This window comes from Gymnoscopelus microlampas (assembly GCF_963454915.1).
Source record: "Gymnoscopelus microlampas genome assembly, chromosome: 16".
Lineage (NCBI taxonomy): Eukaryota > Metazoa > Chordata > Actinopteri > Myctophiformes > Myctophidae > Gymnoscopelus > Gymnoscopelus microlampas.
This window is the reverse complement of record NC_139953.1, coordinates 25,821,144-25,840,179: the sequence shown is the minus strand read 5'-3', so window position 1 is coordinate 25,840,179 and position 19,036 is coordinate 25,821,144. Positions and strand designations below refer to the sequence as shown.

Below are 19,036 nucleotides of genomic sequence, written 5' to 3'. Positions count from 1 at the left end.
GTGTGAGGAAAGTTATATTGGCGCGTTCGTGCTGAAGAGCTGATAAATAATCCGTTGTCCGATTGTGTCGGCGCCCCCTAGAGGCCCAGTCATTCAAGAAGGCCTGTAACCCTAATTTTCGGAACCACATGTCCGTGTGTGAGGAAAGTTATATTGGCGCGTTCGTGCTGAAGAGCTGATAAATAATCTGTTGTCCGATTGTGTCGGCGCCCCCTAGTGGCCCAGTCATTCAAGAAGGCCTGTAACCCTAATTTTCGGAACCACATGTCCGTGTGTGAGGAAAGTTATATTGGCGCGTTCGTGCTGAAGAGCTGATAAATAATCTGTTGTCCGATTGTGTCGGCGCCCCCTAGTGGCCCAGTAATTCAAGAAGACCTGTAACCCTAATTTTCGGAACCACATGTCTGTGTGTGAGGAAAGTTATATTGGCGTGTTCAGGCTGATCAGCAGTTCAAGAATCCGTTGTCTGATTGTGTCAGCGCCCCCTAGTGGCCAAGTTATTCAAGAAAGCCTGTAACCCTAGCTTTCACAACCACATGTCCGTGTGTGAGGAAACTTATATTGGCGCGTTCGGGCTGATCAGCAGATAAAGAATCCATTGTCCGATTGTGTTTTCGCCCCCTAGTGGCCGAGATAATAGCGAAAAACTGTTCAAAAATAATAAAAACAAAATCGGAGACCACATGACGCATCAGCGCGCCGCTCCGAACGTGCTGGTATAAGTCTCCTTGCACACGGCCTTACCGTTCTCCTTAATTGGCTGGGGTCTAATCTCAATTTATTTCGCGCAATAACACGACATAACTCCTTAACGATAAGTTTTTAGAATCCATCGTTCGGATATGTTGTACAGCTCGCCGAGACGCACGCGTGGATGTCTTGTTTGTCCCGCTACGACACTTCTAATGTTTGCTTCTTACACTGTCACAAGGTACATAGAGGCGTAGAACCTTCACCCATACTGAGCGAGAAATTCAGAAATTGGAAAAAAGTGTCGAAAAGGGACAAACAAGATATCCACACGTGCGTCTTGGCAAGCTGAACAACATGTCCCCATGCTCCCACTCTAAGTCCTTATCGTATTCGAGATAATAAGCGAAACCTGATTCTGAATACTGTATTTTATTGTGAAATAATACTGAAAGAGTTGTGAAATCCTTGTACCAATTTAAAGTACAGTAATTTGTTGTTATATCACAGAGGATGGTGTGATTTCACAGTAACATTCTGAATACTGTATTTTATTGTGAAATCATACTGAAAGAGTTGTGAAATCCTTGTACCATTTTTGAGCCAAATCCCACAATGCATAGCGGTTCAAGTAATTAGTTGTGATATCACAGAGGATGGTGTGATTTCACAGTAACATTCTGAATACTGTATTTTATTGTGAAATCATACTGAAAGAGTTGTGAAATCCTTGTACCAATTAAAAGTACAGTAATTTGTTGTTATATCACAGAGGATGGTGTGATTTCACAGTAACTTTCTGAATACAGTATTTTATTGTGAAATAATACTGTAATTTATTGTGAAATCCTGTTATAAATTAACAGTGTGTGTGTGTGTGTGTGTGTGTGTGTGTGTGTGTGTCTCTCTCTCTCTCTCTCTCTCTCTCTCTCTCTCTCTCTCTCTCTCTCTCTCTCTCTCTCTCTCTCTCTCTCTCTCTCTCTCTCTCTCTCTCTCTCTCTCTCTCTCTCTCTCTGGTTATCTGAGCATGGCACCATGCCATGGCAGCATCCCCATGGCAGATATAACACAATAACTAACGAACAGATAGGCATGCTGTTTGTGAGGGATTGAGTGTTGTGCCTCTATGAGACAGGAGAGGGCATACTTGTAATGTCAAGTCATAATAGGCTTGTTTTCTAGGAATGAACTAGGAATGTGATTATTTTTCTGTATTGTATGACTTTTATACAGTCAATGGTAGGCTACAAACCATGGGCAGAGTGAGTGAGGTAAATTGATTATAAAAAAGTTTTTATAATACATTTTTTGCATTCATACATTTGAATATCAAACAGCAATAATAATAATAATAATAATAATAATAATAGTAGGCTAGTTGTAGTCGTACACAAATTACATTGTTCAAAAAGTGTTTTACACTCATAAGATAAAGACGAACAAATTGTAATAATAAGTAGCCTAATTAAAAATAACGTAGCAAATTATAAGATAAAGAATAAAATAATAAAATAAATAGCCTACAAGTAAAAATAAGAAATACTTTTATTCTTAAATAATCGAAAACCCCTTTTACAGGCAATGGTACATGCCAATAAAAACGCACAGCAAGCGTTCATCTAGTATTCAGGTTTTCCCCCCTTCTTTTTCTTTTTTCATTGGGCTGCAAAACTAAATTAGACAAGCCTATCCATGCGTGAGCCGAATGCAGGCAATTCCATCCTCATCACACAGTACATCTCTGATGGGGGCAGAATCAGAGACACCACGACGGTCGTCTTGCCAAAACCACTTTTTCTCATTAATCTAGGCCTTGGGCCGCCAACATAATGCATGGGGGCAAGAGAGGATTGGTAGCACCTCAAAACACCTTTCTGGAAAATATTGTCCGGCGCTCCAGTGGTAAGTGTCAAAAGTGTGCTTGAATTGAATGTGACAGCTGACCCGTCAACTTCCAACGATGCTGCATGGGAAAACTGCAGAAGCAGTTACATTTTTGTAATTTAAATTTGGAAAAGGCAGTAATCTAACTAGCATTTTACTTGTTTTTTGCACTTTTCGCTGTGCATCCATTTACACTGCACGCATGGAGGCAAATGGATGCTATGGATCACCAGGGGTGATAGTCAAGTGCGCATCTATAGATGCGCATTTTCTCGTTTCTTGTTTGTTTTAATTGTAGAAGCCAGCTGGTGAGGTATTAGAGAAAAGCGAGGTTGTTTTTACATGGAAGACATTGTGTGTGCTTTAACAACTTTCTCCCAACACTTATTTTACTGACAATAAGTGGGAGAAAGAACTGTTGTAGCTTGCCTGATTGAGATGAAAACATGTAGACGATGGTCATATTTTAGGTTAAAGTGTGTTAAATTGAAATTATTACTAGGCTATATTATTGAGTGGCAGAATGCTGCATGGAATTACTGGTACAGTAGGATATAAGAAAATCACATTCTGATTGACAGCCACATGTGACAATCAAATATGCAAAGAATATACATGTGAATGTGTCAACCAAATTGTTGCCAGATTGCACAAATTAGAATTGATGCCTGTTGCTATATATCTTAAGATGTTTGTCTTAAAATTCTATGATTAGGCTATTGATTGATATTTTCTAGCTCATGCAAATCACTAACCTTGGTATAGGCCCATTTTAACCATTATATACTTCTAATTGATTCAATTAGAAGTCTATAATTTAGATAATATTGTGTCTAAATTAGGCCAATGTGGATACACTGCTGTAGGCTAGAAGCTGAGCAAGGGATGATACATGGGGAGCTGGTCATTGGTCGTTGTTTAATTCATGAAGACAAGCAAAAGTTACCTGCATAAAACGACAGGTGCATCAGAAGACCAAGCTATACAGTAGCTTGACCTTCTGACACATGCACCTGTCGTTTTATGCATTTATCGACCCTAATTCAAATGCAACAAAAAATAAATCAAGATTTGAGGTAAAGGTCTCACTCTGCACTTCTCAGGAAGAGTCAGGACCAAAACTTTATGTTTCCCATTAAACACATCCTGATTTTCTTATAGCTAAAGACGGCCTGTGGAAGTTCTTTCTGCATGGTTAATTCATGTCACCATAAACCATGCAGACTTGACTTATTTGACTATCAGTTTATTCAGTTATCACTTTAAGCAAGAGTTGCCTTGACAAACTCAAAACCTTGAGTTAAATGAATAATTTGCTTATTTGAAATTGTCATTGAAAAAATAGATTTTAAACCAGGTGAAAACATACTGTAGCCTATATAAGATGTATTCAAGCCAACACTAAACTCTAAGCAACAATGCAAAATGAAAGACATACCTTGTTGGGAAATCCATGAAGCTACCAAGCTGTCAAAGGTGTCCTAAAGGCATGGCTAATCATTAGGAAATTATGCTTATAGGTTGCAGCAGGTGCATAATGCATTAATATATGCAGCAATTAATTCTGTTTTGGACTAATTCCTTATTTGCATATCCATGTTTCTCCTCCAGAAACAAGTTTCCTGCTGGGGAATGCCCAGATAGTTGAATGGCCTGTGGTTTACAGTAATGATGGATTCTGCAAGCTGTCTGGATACCACAGGTCAGAAGTAATGCACAGGAGCAGCACATGCAAGTAAGATGGGGAATGATACGGTTTATTTATATTATCAGGCCGTCTGGATTTGACTTTTTATTTATTTATCCTTCAATATACTGTAATACATAAATAAAAACATTAAGTTGTTGGGTGTTGAGATGTCATCATACTGTGCATATACATATTTAACCAGTTCCTGGAACTTCCTGGTTAAATATGCTTGTCTTTGATCTGTGTTCCTTTTATCTTTCTGCAAATGCAGCTTCATGTATGGAGAACTTACAGACAAGACGACTATGGACAAAATAAGGCAGACATTTGATAACTACGAGTCCTCTTTCTTTGAAGTGCTGCTGTATGCAAAGGACAGTGAGTATCCCTTTTAAACCCAATTTCTTTATGAATATATTCAAATTAGGATTAGAATTGCCTAACAGGATTACAGGTCCAGGTCCATACCTATTTACTTTTTCACAAGACATGCCTTGCTTAAAGAGGTGGTGCCATGGTTTTGCACTTTTTCTGTTTTTCATGTGTCTATGAGGTTGATATAACTTCATTAAGCCCCCTGGTGGTGTTTTTATTGTGTTTTATGTCTACTCTGACTATTTTGAGTTTCCACCTGGAGGCTGAAACCTTGAGGGTCAAACGTGCCAATAGAAAAACAGCCCTTTAGTGACATAGTCAAAATATACCCTCCCCCTCATTATCATAACACAACAGGTGTGGGCATGAGGAGGAGGAGGGACTAGGACAGGTGGGTGGTGCTAAGGTGGTGGAGGAGGTGCTAAGGTGAGAACCAGGTATACTTAATGAACTGGAGGCGTGTCCACATAAAAACATAATTTTAACAATTTCTGTACACCTTTTTGAAAAAAAATCTTCCTCCTAGTATAACCATAATACCTGATGATTATGTTTTGGGGGGGGGGGGATCACTGAAAATCACGGCACCCCGTCTTTAAGGTTTCCATTTCTGCTATACAAAACATCATTTTTTTTTTTGCTCTCTTGCTTTCTATTAATTTTGTCTTTCATCTTGACCTCTCCAGGGACCCCGATATGGCTTTATATGCAGGTAGCGCCAATTAGAAATGAAAATGATAAGGTGGTCCTTTTCCTGTGTACCTTCCGAGACATCACACTTTTCAAGCAGCCCATTGAAGATGAAACAACTAAAGGCAAGTACTATTTACATACCTGTGTCAAAGCTTTCCTACAAAAAATGTGGAAAGTGTTTAGGAATTCATGGCAGGAAGTTATTTTGACCCAATCCATATAGAATCTTAATTAATTGTTACCAAAAAATTGCAAGTGGAAAGCTTGACCGAAGGATAGCCCATGGAGGAGTGATTAAAATCAGTAGGGGCCATCGCCTGGGAAGAAAATTCTATGAAGCTAGTAGTTTTTGAGATGTCTTGTTTGCGAGTAAAATGTGTGCAAGAGGACATTTTAGGCTTATGGCGGCACTAGAGGAAAGGCAATAAGGATCACCAAGATCATGAAGATGCACATACAATTCCGTGGCAATCCTGCCAGTAGATTTTTAAATATGTAATTTGGTGACCAAAGTGGTGGGCAGATGGACAGACAAACCAGCCGACATGGCCATTCAAAAATAGTGTTACTCTAACTATTCAACATTCCATATTCCACCATTTGACAGCCAGGTATAGTACACATTTCTCAACAAAAAAAGATTTATATCAACATTTATATTTATATTTTTCCCATATAGGCTATTTCTGTCATATTTGTAGTTTCATGCACTCTTGTATTTGTAAATGATCAATGTGGATGTCTATGTCTACATGAATGTTCTACCATTGCTCTTAAAAAACATATTATGAGAGGACCCAGGGGCATGCTATGGCCAAGTGCCAGCAGTCCAAACACACATGAATGGCTGTGACTTATCAGGCATTATTTTTGGTATATAACACTGACAACTTACAACTGTCCAGTTGTCATTTGTCCGGGTCAGTGGAGACTGGTCTCCTGCTCACCAGCTCTGTAAGGATTTTGTGTGCCACTAAGTCTTTTACGTTAAGCAGAAATAAAGGCCAACTCAGGTTTATAGGGAAGCAGTCGGCTACTCAAGGACGCGAGACTGTTTAACATAAATATTTGTCCACCATTATGCACAGTATACTCATCATTTAAATATAAATACAGTTTGTTCCAAAGGTTTATATCTTATGTTATTTTATTGCTGGCATAGTCAAAATATTCGGGAGAATATATTGTTTAAACAAATGCAGCATTGGAAATTTACCATTGTCAATGCTGCTGTTTTATGCACAAACTGAGTGAGTTTACTCAAATTCAGACAAGGATTATGATTGTATCACATTTCTGACCTATTGCTCTTGTTGTGGTTACCACCATATTGTGTAGTCACTGTAGTGTGATACAACAGTCTGTCTTCTCACCACTGGGCAGGGGCAGGATGGACAAAGTTTGCCAGGCTGACACGGGCACTAACCCATAACCGCAACACCGTACAACAGCTAGAACCAATCAACACGTCTGAGGTCACCCACAAGCACTCTAGACTGGCAGAGGTGAGCAATATCAAAGAGAGGATTAAGAACTCATCTTGACAATGCTTTGTATGGATTTTTACCTGACGTTCATAAATATAAACGATATGTAATTTTGTCCACCAAAAAAACACCTACACCTACAATCCTTCAGAGACATAATGAGTGCTGCAATACTTCTTTATTTATTATTGCAGACCTATTATAAGAATATAACATATTTTAATATTGTCTTTATTTACTGTAATGCACCAACCTCACATGAGACAATTTCCTTGTATGTGCAAAAATACTTGGAAAATACAATAATTCTGAATTTGGATTTGAGAGTGTAGTGAATGCCTTTCTTCCATCTGAACTGAAGGCCCTCCAACTGGGATCAGACATTCTGCCTCAGTATAAGCAAGAGGCCCCGAAAACCCCACCCCAAATCATCCTCCACTACTGCGCCTTCAAGACTACCTGGGATTGGATCATACTCATCCTCACCTTCTACACAGCCATTATGGTGCCCTACAATGTCTCCTTCAAGACCAAGCACAACAACGTGGTTTGGCTGGTAGTGGACAGCATCGTAGACGTTATCTTCCTGGTTGATATCGTGCTCAACTTCCACACTACCTTTGTAGGCCCTGCTGGAGAGGTCATCTCAGACGCTAAGTTGATTCGAATGAACTACCTGAAGACGTGGTTTGTTATTGACCTGTTGTCCTGTCTGCCATACGATATCATCAACGCCTTTGAAAATATAGATGAGGTGAATTTATTGAAATGGAATGTCTTATTGTTTCCTACTGTACATTGAGAGTCTGTGTCATCCATGAAACAATTGATTGTCTCACATGTGAGAATATAGCATGTTTTACAGAATAAAAAAATGCTATATTCTCATATGTGAGACAATAGATTTTTTTTTTACTGTGTCTCTGTTGAGGACTCCATTATAAATCCCTCAAGGACAAGCCATCTCCATGAAGCTTCAATTTTTCACAGGAATACGACACGGACAGAAGACTCTGTATTACCAGTAAGAGATGCACGTTAAGTCAGCTCCAAATTACACATGTTTCACAGATGTTTACAGACTTTTGAAACACCCAGAAACATTCTGTTCATTCTATTTTTAGTTGAGTAAAAAAAAAAGTAATTCTTAAATACTGTGACAAAGACTCTGATCATTGAGGACTTTGATCATTCTATTGCAATTGCCATTGTCAATGCTGCAAGGAGATCTGGGGACCGTGTTTATCAACACCAAGGAGGTAGCTTGAAAATCTATCTGTTCAATTGTGTTTAAGACGTGGAAACAAACCATTTATACATTTTTTTGTGCCACCATTGCAAGCATGGGCTGCAATGTGTTGGTTGGGTCAAGTTCAACATCAAGTACACAGCAAAAAAAAAAGTGTTCATTTAACTCTAACAGAGTACAAACTGAATCCGAAAGGATCAAGTACACAGAAGATTCCGGAGTGATAATTTAACTCTGAAAGTGTAAACATTGACCCACCCTGATAACCAAAAGGCACCAACTTGGCACGACACCCACAGACGCACTCCTTGAAATCAGCACAATATATGTGGCTCGCCTCTCAGTCAACCGTCTCTCTCTCCCCAGGGTCTCAGCAGCCTGTTCAGCTCACTGAAGGTGGTCCGGCTGCTTCGTCTGGGCAGAGTGGCCAGGAAGCTGGACCACTATCTGGAGTATGGCGCGGCCGTCCTGGTCCTCCTTGTGTGCGTCTTCGGTCTGGTCGCCCACTGGTTGGCCTGCATTTGGTACAGCATCGGAGACTACGAGGTCATCGATGAGATCACCAACACCATTAAGATAGACAGCTGGCTCTATCAGCTGGCCATCAGCATCGGTTCCCCTTATCGCTACAATGTGAGCGGTACGGGCCAGTGGGAAGGTGGCCCCAACAAGGACACGCTCTACATCTCTTCCCTCTATTTCACCATGACGAGTCTCACCACCATAGGATTTGGCAACATCGCTCCAACCACAGACGGGGAGAAGATCTTCTCTGTAGCCATGATGATGGTTGGCTGTAAGTAGTCAGAACAATCCTACAACAATGCAGATGCAGCACTGATGAAACCATGTTTGCTAGGTTTAACAAGAGATATATTCTGGTCCCGCACTCCTCTACCGCACCCACCCACAGGAAAGCCCAATCCTAGACGAGTCCACAACCACCTGGTTTTGAACCTTCGTTTCCTGCGTGGGAAACCAAACATTTAGCTAATGGGGAATCCCTCCTTGGCCTGGGGAGATAGACTTCTGCAACTCAGGCAGGGCTACTCTGCAACACTTTATGTTGCAGAGTAATATTATCTGAATGGCATCTGTACCAGAAAGCCTCGTCTAATTGATTTAGTAAGGCAACATGTATTGCCTTTCTTGGCCCGAGTAGTGGTCGTCATCCTCTTTCAAAAACAAACAGATGAACTTACCGCCATCCTTCTTTCCCATAAATTACACTCTTAGGGAAGTCAAAGCCTCAAACATTCTATATTTAGTATGTAAATTTAGTATGTAAATGATTTTGAATTAATTAATTCCTCCCCACACACATTTCTGTGTTGTCACTGCTGTTTATCCTACTGACTCACCTGCCGGTGAGGAGCCCCAGCGGGAGGACGTAGAGCCTTCGGCCTACTCCTCCTGCCCAATACTCCCCGCTGACAGGTGCAGCCCCAGCCCGTAGGAGTATGTGCAAAGACCAATATCACCCTCCCCGCCCGGCTTCCCTCCTCCGAACATGGGCCAATTGTGTTCACATAGATGCCCGACAAAGCCGGATACACCACGGTGGATTCGAACCCACAACCTCCGTAGTGGTGGCATTTTAACCTTATACCTGCTCTCAGGTCATCTCTGCTCAGTTCTGACTGTTCACACAATGCGTTGTTGGTATGCTACTGCCGGTTCAGGAGCTACTACCTAAATTATAAGCCAAGTTAATCTTAGTGAGTGCGTTTTTGTTTATTTGTTTGTTTGTTGGTCCTTTACTTCAGTGGTTAAGCAACACAAGCTTGAAAAATAAATTAAATCAAGTTGGAGGACAAAAGAGCTTGACTGGCCTTATAATGCTTCAAATGAAGCATGCTATTTTGATTTCATTTACTTATTCACCCATTACTAACAATGTCAGTAGAGGCTCACATGAAGGGGAAACAATCTGGATGCATTTACTTGCATGCAATACAAGATAATGTGCTTCCCGGGCCTGTAGGTTATCAAACAGCTGCCATTAATGTAACATACATACATATTGTATGGCTAACAATGGGACCATGACCCGTTTCCACATATAAAAGTCCAAAAGCAAATACATTAGGATGAACACACACCAACTACACATGAATAATAGGTTTAGTCTCCAGTAACTGAGCAGGAAAGATGACAGGTCTTCCACTGAAAAATGCTATTTTCTCATTATTTACTTTCAGTTTTTAGATGACATGTGTTGTTGATGTAGTACGGTCTGGGATGGTGTGAGAGCCCTTATGTGTATGTCTCATGTGTATGTTTTGTCGTTAGTGAATGTTTTGTGATTGTTTTTTGTCATTGTTTGTATGTTGTGCCTGAGGACACCCTGGAAGACGAGATGATACATCTCAAGGGATTTATCCTCCAATAAATTTTCAAATCAAAAAAAAAATGCTGAGTGCTAACTTAGCTCTGAGAATGTAAACATTGACCTGTTTACACTCTCTGAGTTAAATGAACACTCAGCATTTTGCTGTGTAGGAGTATTTCCTGGACTGATCTTTCTGTGTGGGTCTCCCAGTCGTCATGCCAAGTCTAATCATGCTCACACTATCTTCGTCATTACATGCAGCTGCATGGCCACAGAGCAGGCCACCTTCCCTTTTAGAATGCACTATACAGCTACAGTAAGGATCACCATGTCAACTGCAATGAATCACATCGGCAGGGATGAGTATTACTGTACATTTTCATAATCGTGAGTGACCTACTGTACAGTGCTGCGCTATACCAGTCAACCGAATTAGAAAATTAAGCAGGTTGCAGTGTGATATTACCAATGAGTTGATGATGACAAATTAACATTTTCAAACAAAACAAAACATTTCAATTTTTTTATCATTAAATGATGATACATTTTATCAAAAATGTGAGATAATTTAGCACTTTAGAAACATCCTAATCACCATATCTATTTATCGTTGATAAAGTTGACTGCAGTCATGCAATTCACAAGAGGCTGTGGCTTCTGTGGTTTCAGTGTTTTACACCACTGGAGATAGTTTATCAGTATTGTGATTTATTGAAGGTGACATCTTCTGCACCCAGCATGGTCTGTACTGAGATTCTTTGGAATCACTGCCCGGTAAAAGTAAGAAATATTTGTCTATTTTATTTACAGGGGTACCATGCTTAATTTACCAAGCCATCTCTCTCCAATTAGTTTTACACTCTTGAATAACTTAAATATTAAAATCAAGTGGATGTATCAATTATAGGGCTTCCGTGACATGTTTGTTTTTGATGCAGGATAATAGGATTGAGTGGTATCCATAGCAATATGCATCACTGGGTCCCTTAGCAAAGCTGGGCACTAATGAACCAACTATACTATCTATCATCATCATCATCATCATCAAATGGCGTGAAGAGTTTACTCATCTTTTACTTACAGATGCACCACTTGCTAGTATTATCAGTTGATTTAGAATCCCACAATTTGGAGCTTCTATTCCTTTCAACATCATGTAGAGTGACGCATTAAAAAGAATGAGGGGAACTTAAACTGACAGCAGCGCTTCAAGGTTCTCATTGTGAAACGGCCATTACTTTGGTATCACTTGGATCAGGAAGATCACTCAGTCTCACTGACGTGTCAGAAGCAATTAGGGCCTGCAAATCATCCACTAATGTGAGAAGGATGCAGTTAGTAAGCAATATAGGAAAGGGAGATTTTGCCCATGGGCAAGAAAGGGGTATATAGACAATGGGCCTTCATTCATGTTACAGTAGATACGCAGCTTAAACTTTGCAATTCCAATCTAAAAACCCGAGACATTTACTTACCCTTGAGTGGGTAAAACTTCACAATAAGGGATGCTAACTGACTCATTTGGGTCATTGTGGAGTTGAAGAAGAGCACTCTTGCTGTGGAAATGTGCATCGTAAATTAGGACGGGACTCACTCCAGCAGTAGAGCTCTGTCCTATTTACTGTGTGTGTGTGTGTGTGTGTGTGTGTGTGTGTGTGTGTGTGTGTGTGTGTGTGTGTGTGTGTGTGTGTGTGTGTGTGTGTGTGTGTGTGTGTGTGTGTGTGTGTGTGTGTGTGTGTGTGTGTGTGTGTGTGTGTGCGTGCGTGCGTGCGTGCGCGCGCGTGCGTGCGTGCGTGCGTGCGGGTATGTGTGTGCTCGCGTGTGCGTGTGAGTGTGAGTGTGAGTGTGAGTGTGAGTGTGAGTGTGAGTGTGAGTGTGTGTGTGTGTGTGTGTGTGTGTATGCTCCCGCATCCCTGAATCCTTATTATTCTGTGTGTGCAAACGAAGCACATTATCTACCTGGCAGATACTGTACAACTGTCAGAATGTATCTTTATTGTTTGCATTCCTGTATAAATCTGTGTAATTGGGGATATAAATTATTCAGCGGTGTGTATAAGTGTGCTTGTTGTGGGTGCGTGAGGCAGAGCAATGGAGAGAGAGAGATAGGGGGAGACAAATGCGTGACTCAATTTCATCTCATACTGCATGATATCTATATTCTACTCTGCGCTAGAGTACCACAATATGCTGTGCATCTTACAATTAAATCCATCCCATTGAGATGTACTTAGATACATGGCACTTTGCCTTAACCACAGACATTAAATGTTTTATGATGCTGGTGGAAGAAGAGGAAATTAAGTCAAAGCACATAAAAGCAAACTTTGTAACCACAACCAAATATTCTCTCAACAATTTACAAAGAGCATAGTTGTCACTTCAACTAAGTTTAGCTCATTTATAGTGTGACATTAAACCAAAGTATTACTTTACCAAAGTATTTAAACATATGCACGCGCACGCACACACGCACACGCACACACACACACACACACACACAAAATCAGCTTGCATGGCATTGCAAGCTGATATTAATGATTTGATCAGCATGTTTGATCAGCATATTCAGTCCCCCTCCACCCCCCCAGGGGACTGGAGGGGGACTGTTGTGTCTGACCTTCTTCTACACATCAATCTTGTGTTTCAGCCCTGCTGTATGCTACCATCTTTGGGAATGTCACCACCATCTTTCAGCAGATGTACACCAACACAAACCGCTACCATGAGATGCTCAACAATGTGCGTGACTTCTTAAAACTTTATCAGGTCCCCAAAGGCCTGAGCGAGAGGGTAATGGACTTCATTGTTTCTACCTGGGCAATGTCTAAGGGCATTGATACAGATAAGGTAAGAGCAAGTTCCTAGCTATTATTGTTATTTGGTTTTGATAATAATTACAATTTGTATATTATAGTGCACATGTTATGTTTATGGATTCAATTCATTCGTCCCAGTACAGTTGTAACTCAGCTCCGTTTCAAGTGGTTAATAATTTCTCAATCTGCTTTTCTCAGGTTCTCTCAAGTTGTCCCAAAGACATGCGAGCCGACATATGCGTTCACCTAAACAGACAAGTGTTCAACGACCACCCAGCATTTCGTCTGGCCAGCGACGGCTGCTTGCGCTCTCTGGCTGTGGAGTTCCAGACCACACACTGTGCACCTGGAGACCTCATATTCCATATAGGAGAGAGTGTTGACACCCTCTGCTTTGTAGTGTCTGGTTCACTGGAAGTCATCCAGGATGATGAGGTCATTGCCATTCTAGGTAAGCCAACATTTTGTTATGAGCTTGTTACCATGGGCTTTGTTCAATCTCAGCTGGAGGAAAGTCCCTTCTCAAACAGAAGTGCTACCTTAAAAAGAGTGCTACATTGTCTGCACTTTTCTTGATTTTTTTACAATTACAATTACATTATGCAATAATACAGATTAATTAATTAATTAATACAGTTTTTTTTTAAACAGCTCTATCAATCATTTCTCCCCTTAACGCCCCAATAAATATCCTCTTCCCTACCCATACAAACCTTATGGCTCCACAACTCTATAATTAAATGTTAAAAAAGAGTTGTAACCTTTAAATAAAGATTAACCACTTAAACCCCAGCATCCGTATTCTGGGGAAAACATTTGCAGAAAATATTTTCAGCGAAGATATTTAATGTAGTGAAAACAGAAAAGACACTAGTATAGAGCCCTGAGGGACTCCGGTAAACCAACTTTGGGGTTTAAGTAGTTAACCAAGAACAAGTGACTTTCATGACTTTAAAGGACTAATTGTGAATTGTATGCCCGACTTTATAGTTGTTTTATTTGTTATGCCTTTTGTAACAAAATTAATAATTTTGACACCAACCAGGTAAAGGTGACGTGTTTGGAGATGTGTTCTGGAAAGAGGTCACACTGGCACGCGCCTGTGCCAACGTGCGGGCACTAACCTACTGTGATCTGCATGTCATCAGACGAGAGCCTCTGATGAGGGTGCTTGAGTTCTACACATCCTTTGCCAACTCATTTGCCCGAAATCTAATCCTCACCTGCAATCTACGAAAACGGGTAGGAAGAATACTTATATTACACATTAATCAGAATGTAATGATTCATTATATTTGTTAATGCCTGTTATTCCCTATAAACAGACTCTGGTACTACACAAAATGTGTACTTTGTTGTGGGAGCTGTTTTTGCAAAATACTATACCTGATTGTTGCCCTTACATAACAACAATTTGAATGTAGAGAAATACAACAGTAATATTTTGATTACCTCTCAAATAGCTAGATTGTTCAAATTATGTTCTAAATACATACACAACTATGGTATGATCACTTTAAGAATAAGACAAATAAAATAGTTAAAGAATCAAACGTCTAACAATTTGAACGATTTGAATACAAATCCAATCCATAGTCACGCTTGTAGTTGTACTGTATGTGTTTAAATATTTATCGTGCTTACTTTTTCTGTCTTCTGTGAAAATAAGACAATCTATTATTCATTTGCACACATTTATAAATACTTTGTAGTTAAGAATGAAGTTAAATAGTTCTGAGAGCATGTATGCATCTAGGAATAGAATCAATCCCTATACGTCATCCTATACTACTAGAGGGTGAGTCGACCATGGACAGTGGACGCCACAAACTTAACATCCGGACTTGCGAAGCGTACCGTTGCTCTGATCCACACTAAACTTGGCACAAACACTAGTAGTGACACTGGCGTCCACAGGCGCACCGTAGTCACACCAGGGGCCACATTGTACAACCTAGCTTAAAGGTGTAGTGAAATGAAAAATATGTTTTTCACACTTTTAGAGCATATCCGTGGTCATCATATGGGCATACCTAACAATAGATGCCAAAAAAAAAAAAAAAAAAAAACATTTTTGTGTATTTTTATCTAAAGTCCCTAAAAAGCCAATCTTAATTACTTCCTGTAAACGAAAACGTGCTGCGTGATGACATAACGCAGCCTTCATGAATATAAATGAATCTTGATTACATGCACCTGTTTGATTCCCATAGCTGCACGTTCTTCAAACACAACTGATTTTAATTACAGAGATACTCCGTTTTGAATCTCATTGAAGATGAGTGTATTACTCATTTTAAACTTCACCTGCACACTAAAATATGTATCTGAAAACATTATAGGTTAGAAATAAGCCAGGTAGTAGCAAACGTGCTTCACTGGCCGTCTCTCTCTCACTTGTAAACAAACACTAGCCGTGCGCACGGCTGAAGTGATTGAGATCCAACGTCCCATAGCCTGAAGGGATGGGACCTTCTGATTGGTTTAGAGTCGGTTGAGCCGACGTTTCAGATTGAACCTTCAAAATAAAATGACCGAAAATGTCACTGCAGTGCGTCTTTAATGTGTCAGGAGCCGCCAGGGGCCACGTTGTACACCCCAGCTTAGTGTTGCCATGTTGTACAATGTTTTGTCAAAAAGGGGGGCATGTTATGAGCATTAAAGAGTCAGTAAAATAGTGGACATCAGAGAAAAGGGGGGCATTGTGTTTTTCTATGTTCCAATTTTGGCATTATAATTTATAATCTACTCAACCCGATTACGTTACACGGTCCTGTCACTCGTAACATCTTCATGCCATTTATATTGTCCCTATGATGAGCATAACCCCATGTCACCATCCAAAGGCACAGAACACTGACCCTGCCGTATTTACAGGTGGTCTTCAGAAAGATCGCTGATGTGAGGAAGGAGCAGGAGCGTCGTAAGAATGAAGTGGCTCTCTCCATTCCTGACGACCACCCTGTACGCAAGCTCTTCCAGAGGTTCAGGCAGCAGAAGGACATGCCAGGAGACACCATGGAGTTCCAGCAGAGTCACCAGCCGGATTCAAACTCTTACCAGCAGTGTCAGGCCCAATCCTTCCAGCTCCTCCAGCAGACAGGAAGCACCACTATGACGAATAATAACACATCCAGTGCAAGTGCAGGACACACGCCCTCCAACGGTGTCTCCTGTGTGGCTACTGTCTCCAAGAATACTCCTATGCACTGTTCATTAGCATTTATCCACACTGAAAAGGTGGGTCAAAGTTGTGACAAAGAGGTCATGGAACTCAAACCCCGGCCTTGTATAGTGGATCATAAGTCCCTGGGTGTTGACAATCCTATGCGGCCCAGGGGTGGTTTCAGCAGCGGCGGAAGTAGCCGAGGCTGGGCAAAGATTATAAATGCCACGACCGTGGCACCTCTTATTGAGCAAGAAAGCCAGTCAAAAATAGAGCAGGACTGGGCTGAAGAGTCACAGTCAGCAGAACAATTAACTGCAGAAGGCAAGAACCTGAATGCAGAAGGTGGAGAGCCGGGCAGTGCAGCTGGTGGCAAAAGTACAGGGGAAAGCGGTGAAGAAATGAGCGCCCTGTACAAAACGGACTCATGCGACAGTGGCATTACCAAGAGTGACCTGCGCATTGACAGGGCTGGGGCCTCACGCAGCCCGTTTGAGCGAAGTCCTATGGAGCTACTGGAGAGAAGCCCCTTTGAACACAGCCCCGGGGTTGACAGTGTGGGCTCTCTCAGACACTCCTTTCTGCAGCCCATGTCAGAACAAGCTCTTCTCCAAGCAACACTCCGCGAGACCAAGCGAGAGCTGAGGGGAGATATCCAGATGCTAGGTGGCCGACTGTCCGTCCTCGAGTCTCAGGTGAGCGAGGTACTCAGACTGCTGTCAGTGAAAAGACGGCTGTCACTCCCACAGACTTCAGACCCCAAGATGAGAATCAAAAGCCAAGATTCCTGTGCCGTTCCCAGGCCTGTCACACCAGAAGGAGATGATGGGTAATTTTAAACATCAAGAAAGGTTTACTGGTTTAGAAACTTACTTGCAATTCAGATTTCTTTAAAAGCAATCATTTGAAAATCTTAAACTATTTGCATGTCCAGCTGGATTCTGGTTTACCAAAGAAATAGCATGTATTATGCAGATTACTGCATGCAATAAGTACTTTCGTCATGTTACCTCAGCACTACAATATCCCAGGGATTTATGTTGTTATGTATTCTTTCTCTGAAACACGTTAAGGTCCTGTGTCTATTTAAACATATGTTATTTATAGGTGGTTAACACGCCACCTACATAAAGCACAATTAGTCCCTAGCTATTTTACCTAATAGACTAGACTAGAATTTGACTTCTAATTTTGGGAGACTATAGACTTGGACAGTTTTCCAATATGGTGCTGCAACCCCAATTTAACAGATGAACCTTAGGAGAACTCATATATCGGTATGTGCCTTACCTGCCTAATACCCCTTTCACACAGAAAACACAGGTTTGACCCGTATTGGACCTGGTCCTGGGTCATGAGTATTCACACCAGACCACAAATTATGTTACTGCCATATAGACCACTTTGGCAAAGCATTATCAAAGGTGAGTGTTTATACTGTGGTAAATTAGACTTGAGTCATTACTTCGGTGTGAAAGGGGTATACAAAAGGCACTTGCTTCAAGAATGGAAAGCTATTTTTATAAGGCTGCAGAAATACAAACGACAGCTACCGCTATTCAGCGAACAAACATATTGTGATTTATTTCTGCATAATTACTGTGTGAACTGAAACTGTGAACATTTAGTTTGATTACCATGTGCATGTGTAGGAAAGAAACTTGAAATGTGAAGTTATGCCTATTTGTTTTATTGTAAATGTGTTTCAATATTTATTTGTCTGAAATTAATTCAATTTCTGTTAATAATGTAGAATATAATTATATGCCTTTGCAACCAACCTGAATAAGCTCAATAATGGACCATATTATCTTCTTTATTCTTATTGATCTTTTAACTCAGGTATAATTCTGCAAAATCATAATTAGGATTTGCTTAGATTTTTGATATATGTTGATAAGTAGAATTTAAATGTTAACATGCAAATATCAACAACCACAATCAATCAATCAATCAACTGATACATTGCACTCGGTTGTACACAATTTTGTCATTTGTATATTAAGTTGATAATGTTATTAGGGAAGTTGTACACGTAGAAAGGGGATAGTCGAATCACTATACTGACAATTATATAAGGCCACAAGCATGTGATCACCAGCCAAATAGTCTAAAGTCTATTATGTTATGCTAATATATGAATAATTAATTATCTCGCATGCATCCAATCAATCTGTCAACAATGCAATAAAGAATGATCACTGTTCACAACATTGTCTCATTCCTCCTCCTTACAACCGGTCAGTGAGAAAAACATTCATCAACTACTTAATATGGATCTGAGATATTTATGTCATACAAATTCTAAAGAATTGAAAACAGTATGCTTTGTCATGTGTATAATTTTAAATTGTTTAGTTTGGAATGAATATACAATCTGGGGTCTCTAGGTGATTCCAATTTACCTGCACTGATTTAAAGTTGTGATGTCAACAGCGTATCGTTTTAAAACTTGTATAACAATAGTTTTTTTTAGATTATAATGGGTGATTATTATTATAAGTTATTCATTAACTTTGACATGCAACATTCCTTGAAAGATTTTTTTAATGTGAACAAAGTATAATCATTTTTTGTTAATTGTCTTGGAAAGGAAATTGGGTGCTGGAAAAGCATTGCAGATTTTTAGTCATCCGAAATTGCAGGGGGCA

The 19,036-nt window shown here is 40.3% G+C and overlaps 1 protein-coding gene across 1 annotated transcript; it reads left to right on the top strand.

Annotated features, from left to right (window-relative positions):
• Positions 1–2,519: 2,519 nt before the first annotated feature.
• LOC311062913 (voltage-gated delayed rectifier potassium channel KCNH5-like) lies at positions 2,520–17,218 on the top strand (the record flags this gene model as incomplete). Its single annotated transcript, XM_084082132.1, has 12 exons — positions 2,520–2,592; positions 4,186–4,309; positions 4,536–4,642; positions 5,326–5,475; positions 6,716–6,837; positions 7,181–7,573; positions 7,751–7,843; positions 8,435–8,864; positions 13,051–13,250; positions 13,418–13,670; positions 14,265–14,461; positions 16,097–17,218. The coding sequence occupies 12 exons, from the start codon at positions 2,520–2,522 to the stop codon at positions 17,216–17,218; spliced, it is 3,264 nt and encodes a 1,087-aa protein (XP_083938258.1).
• Between the last annotated feature and the right edge of the window lie 1,818 nt (positions 17,219–19,036).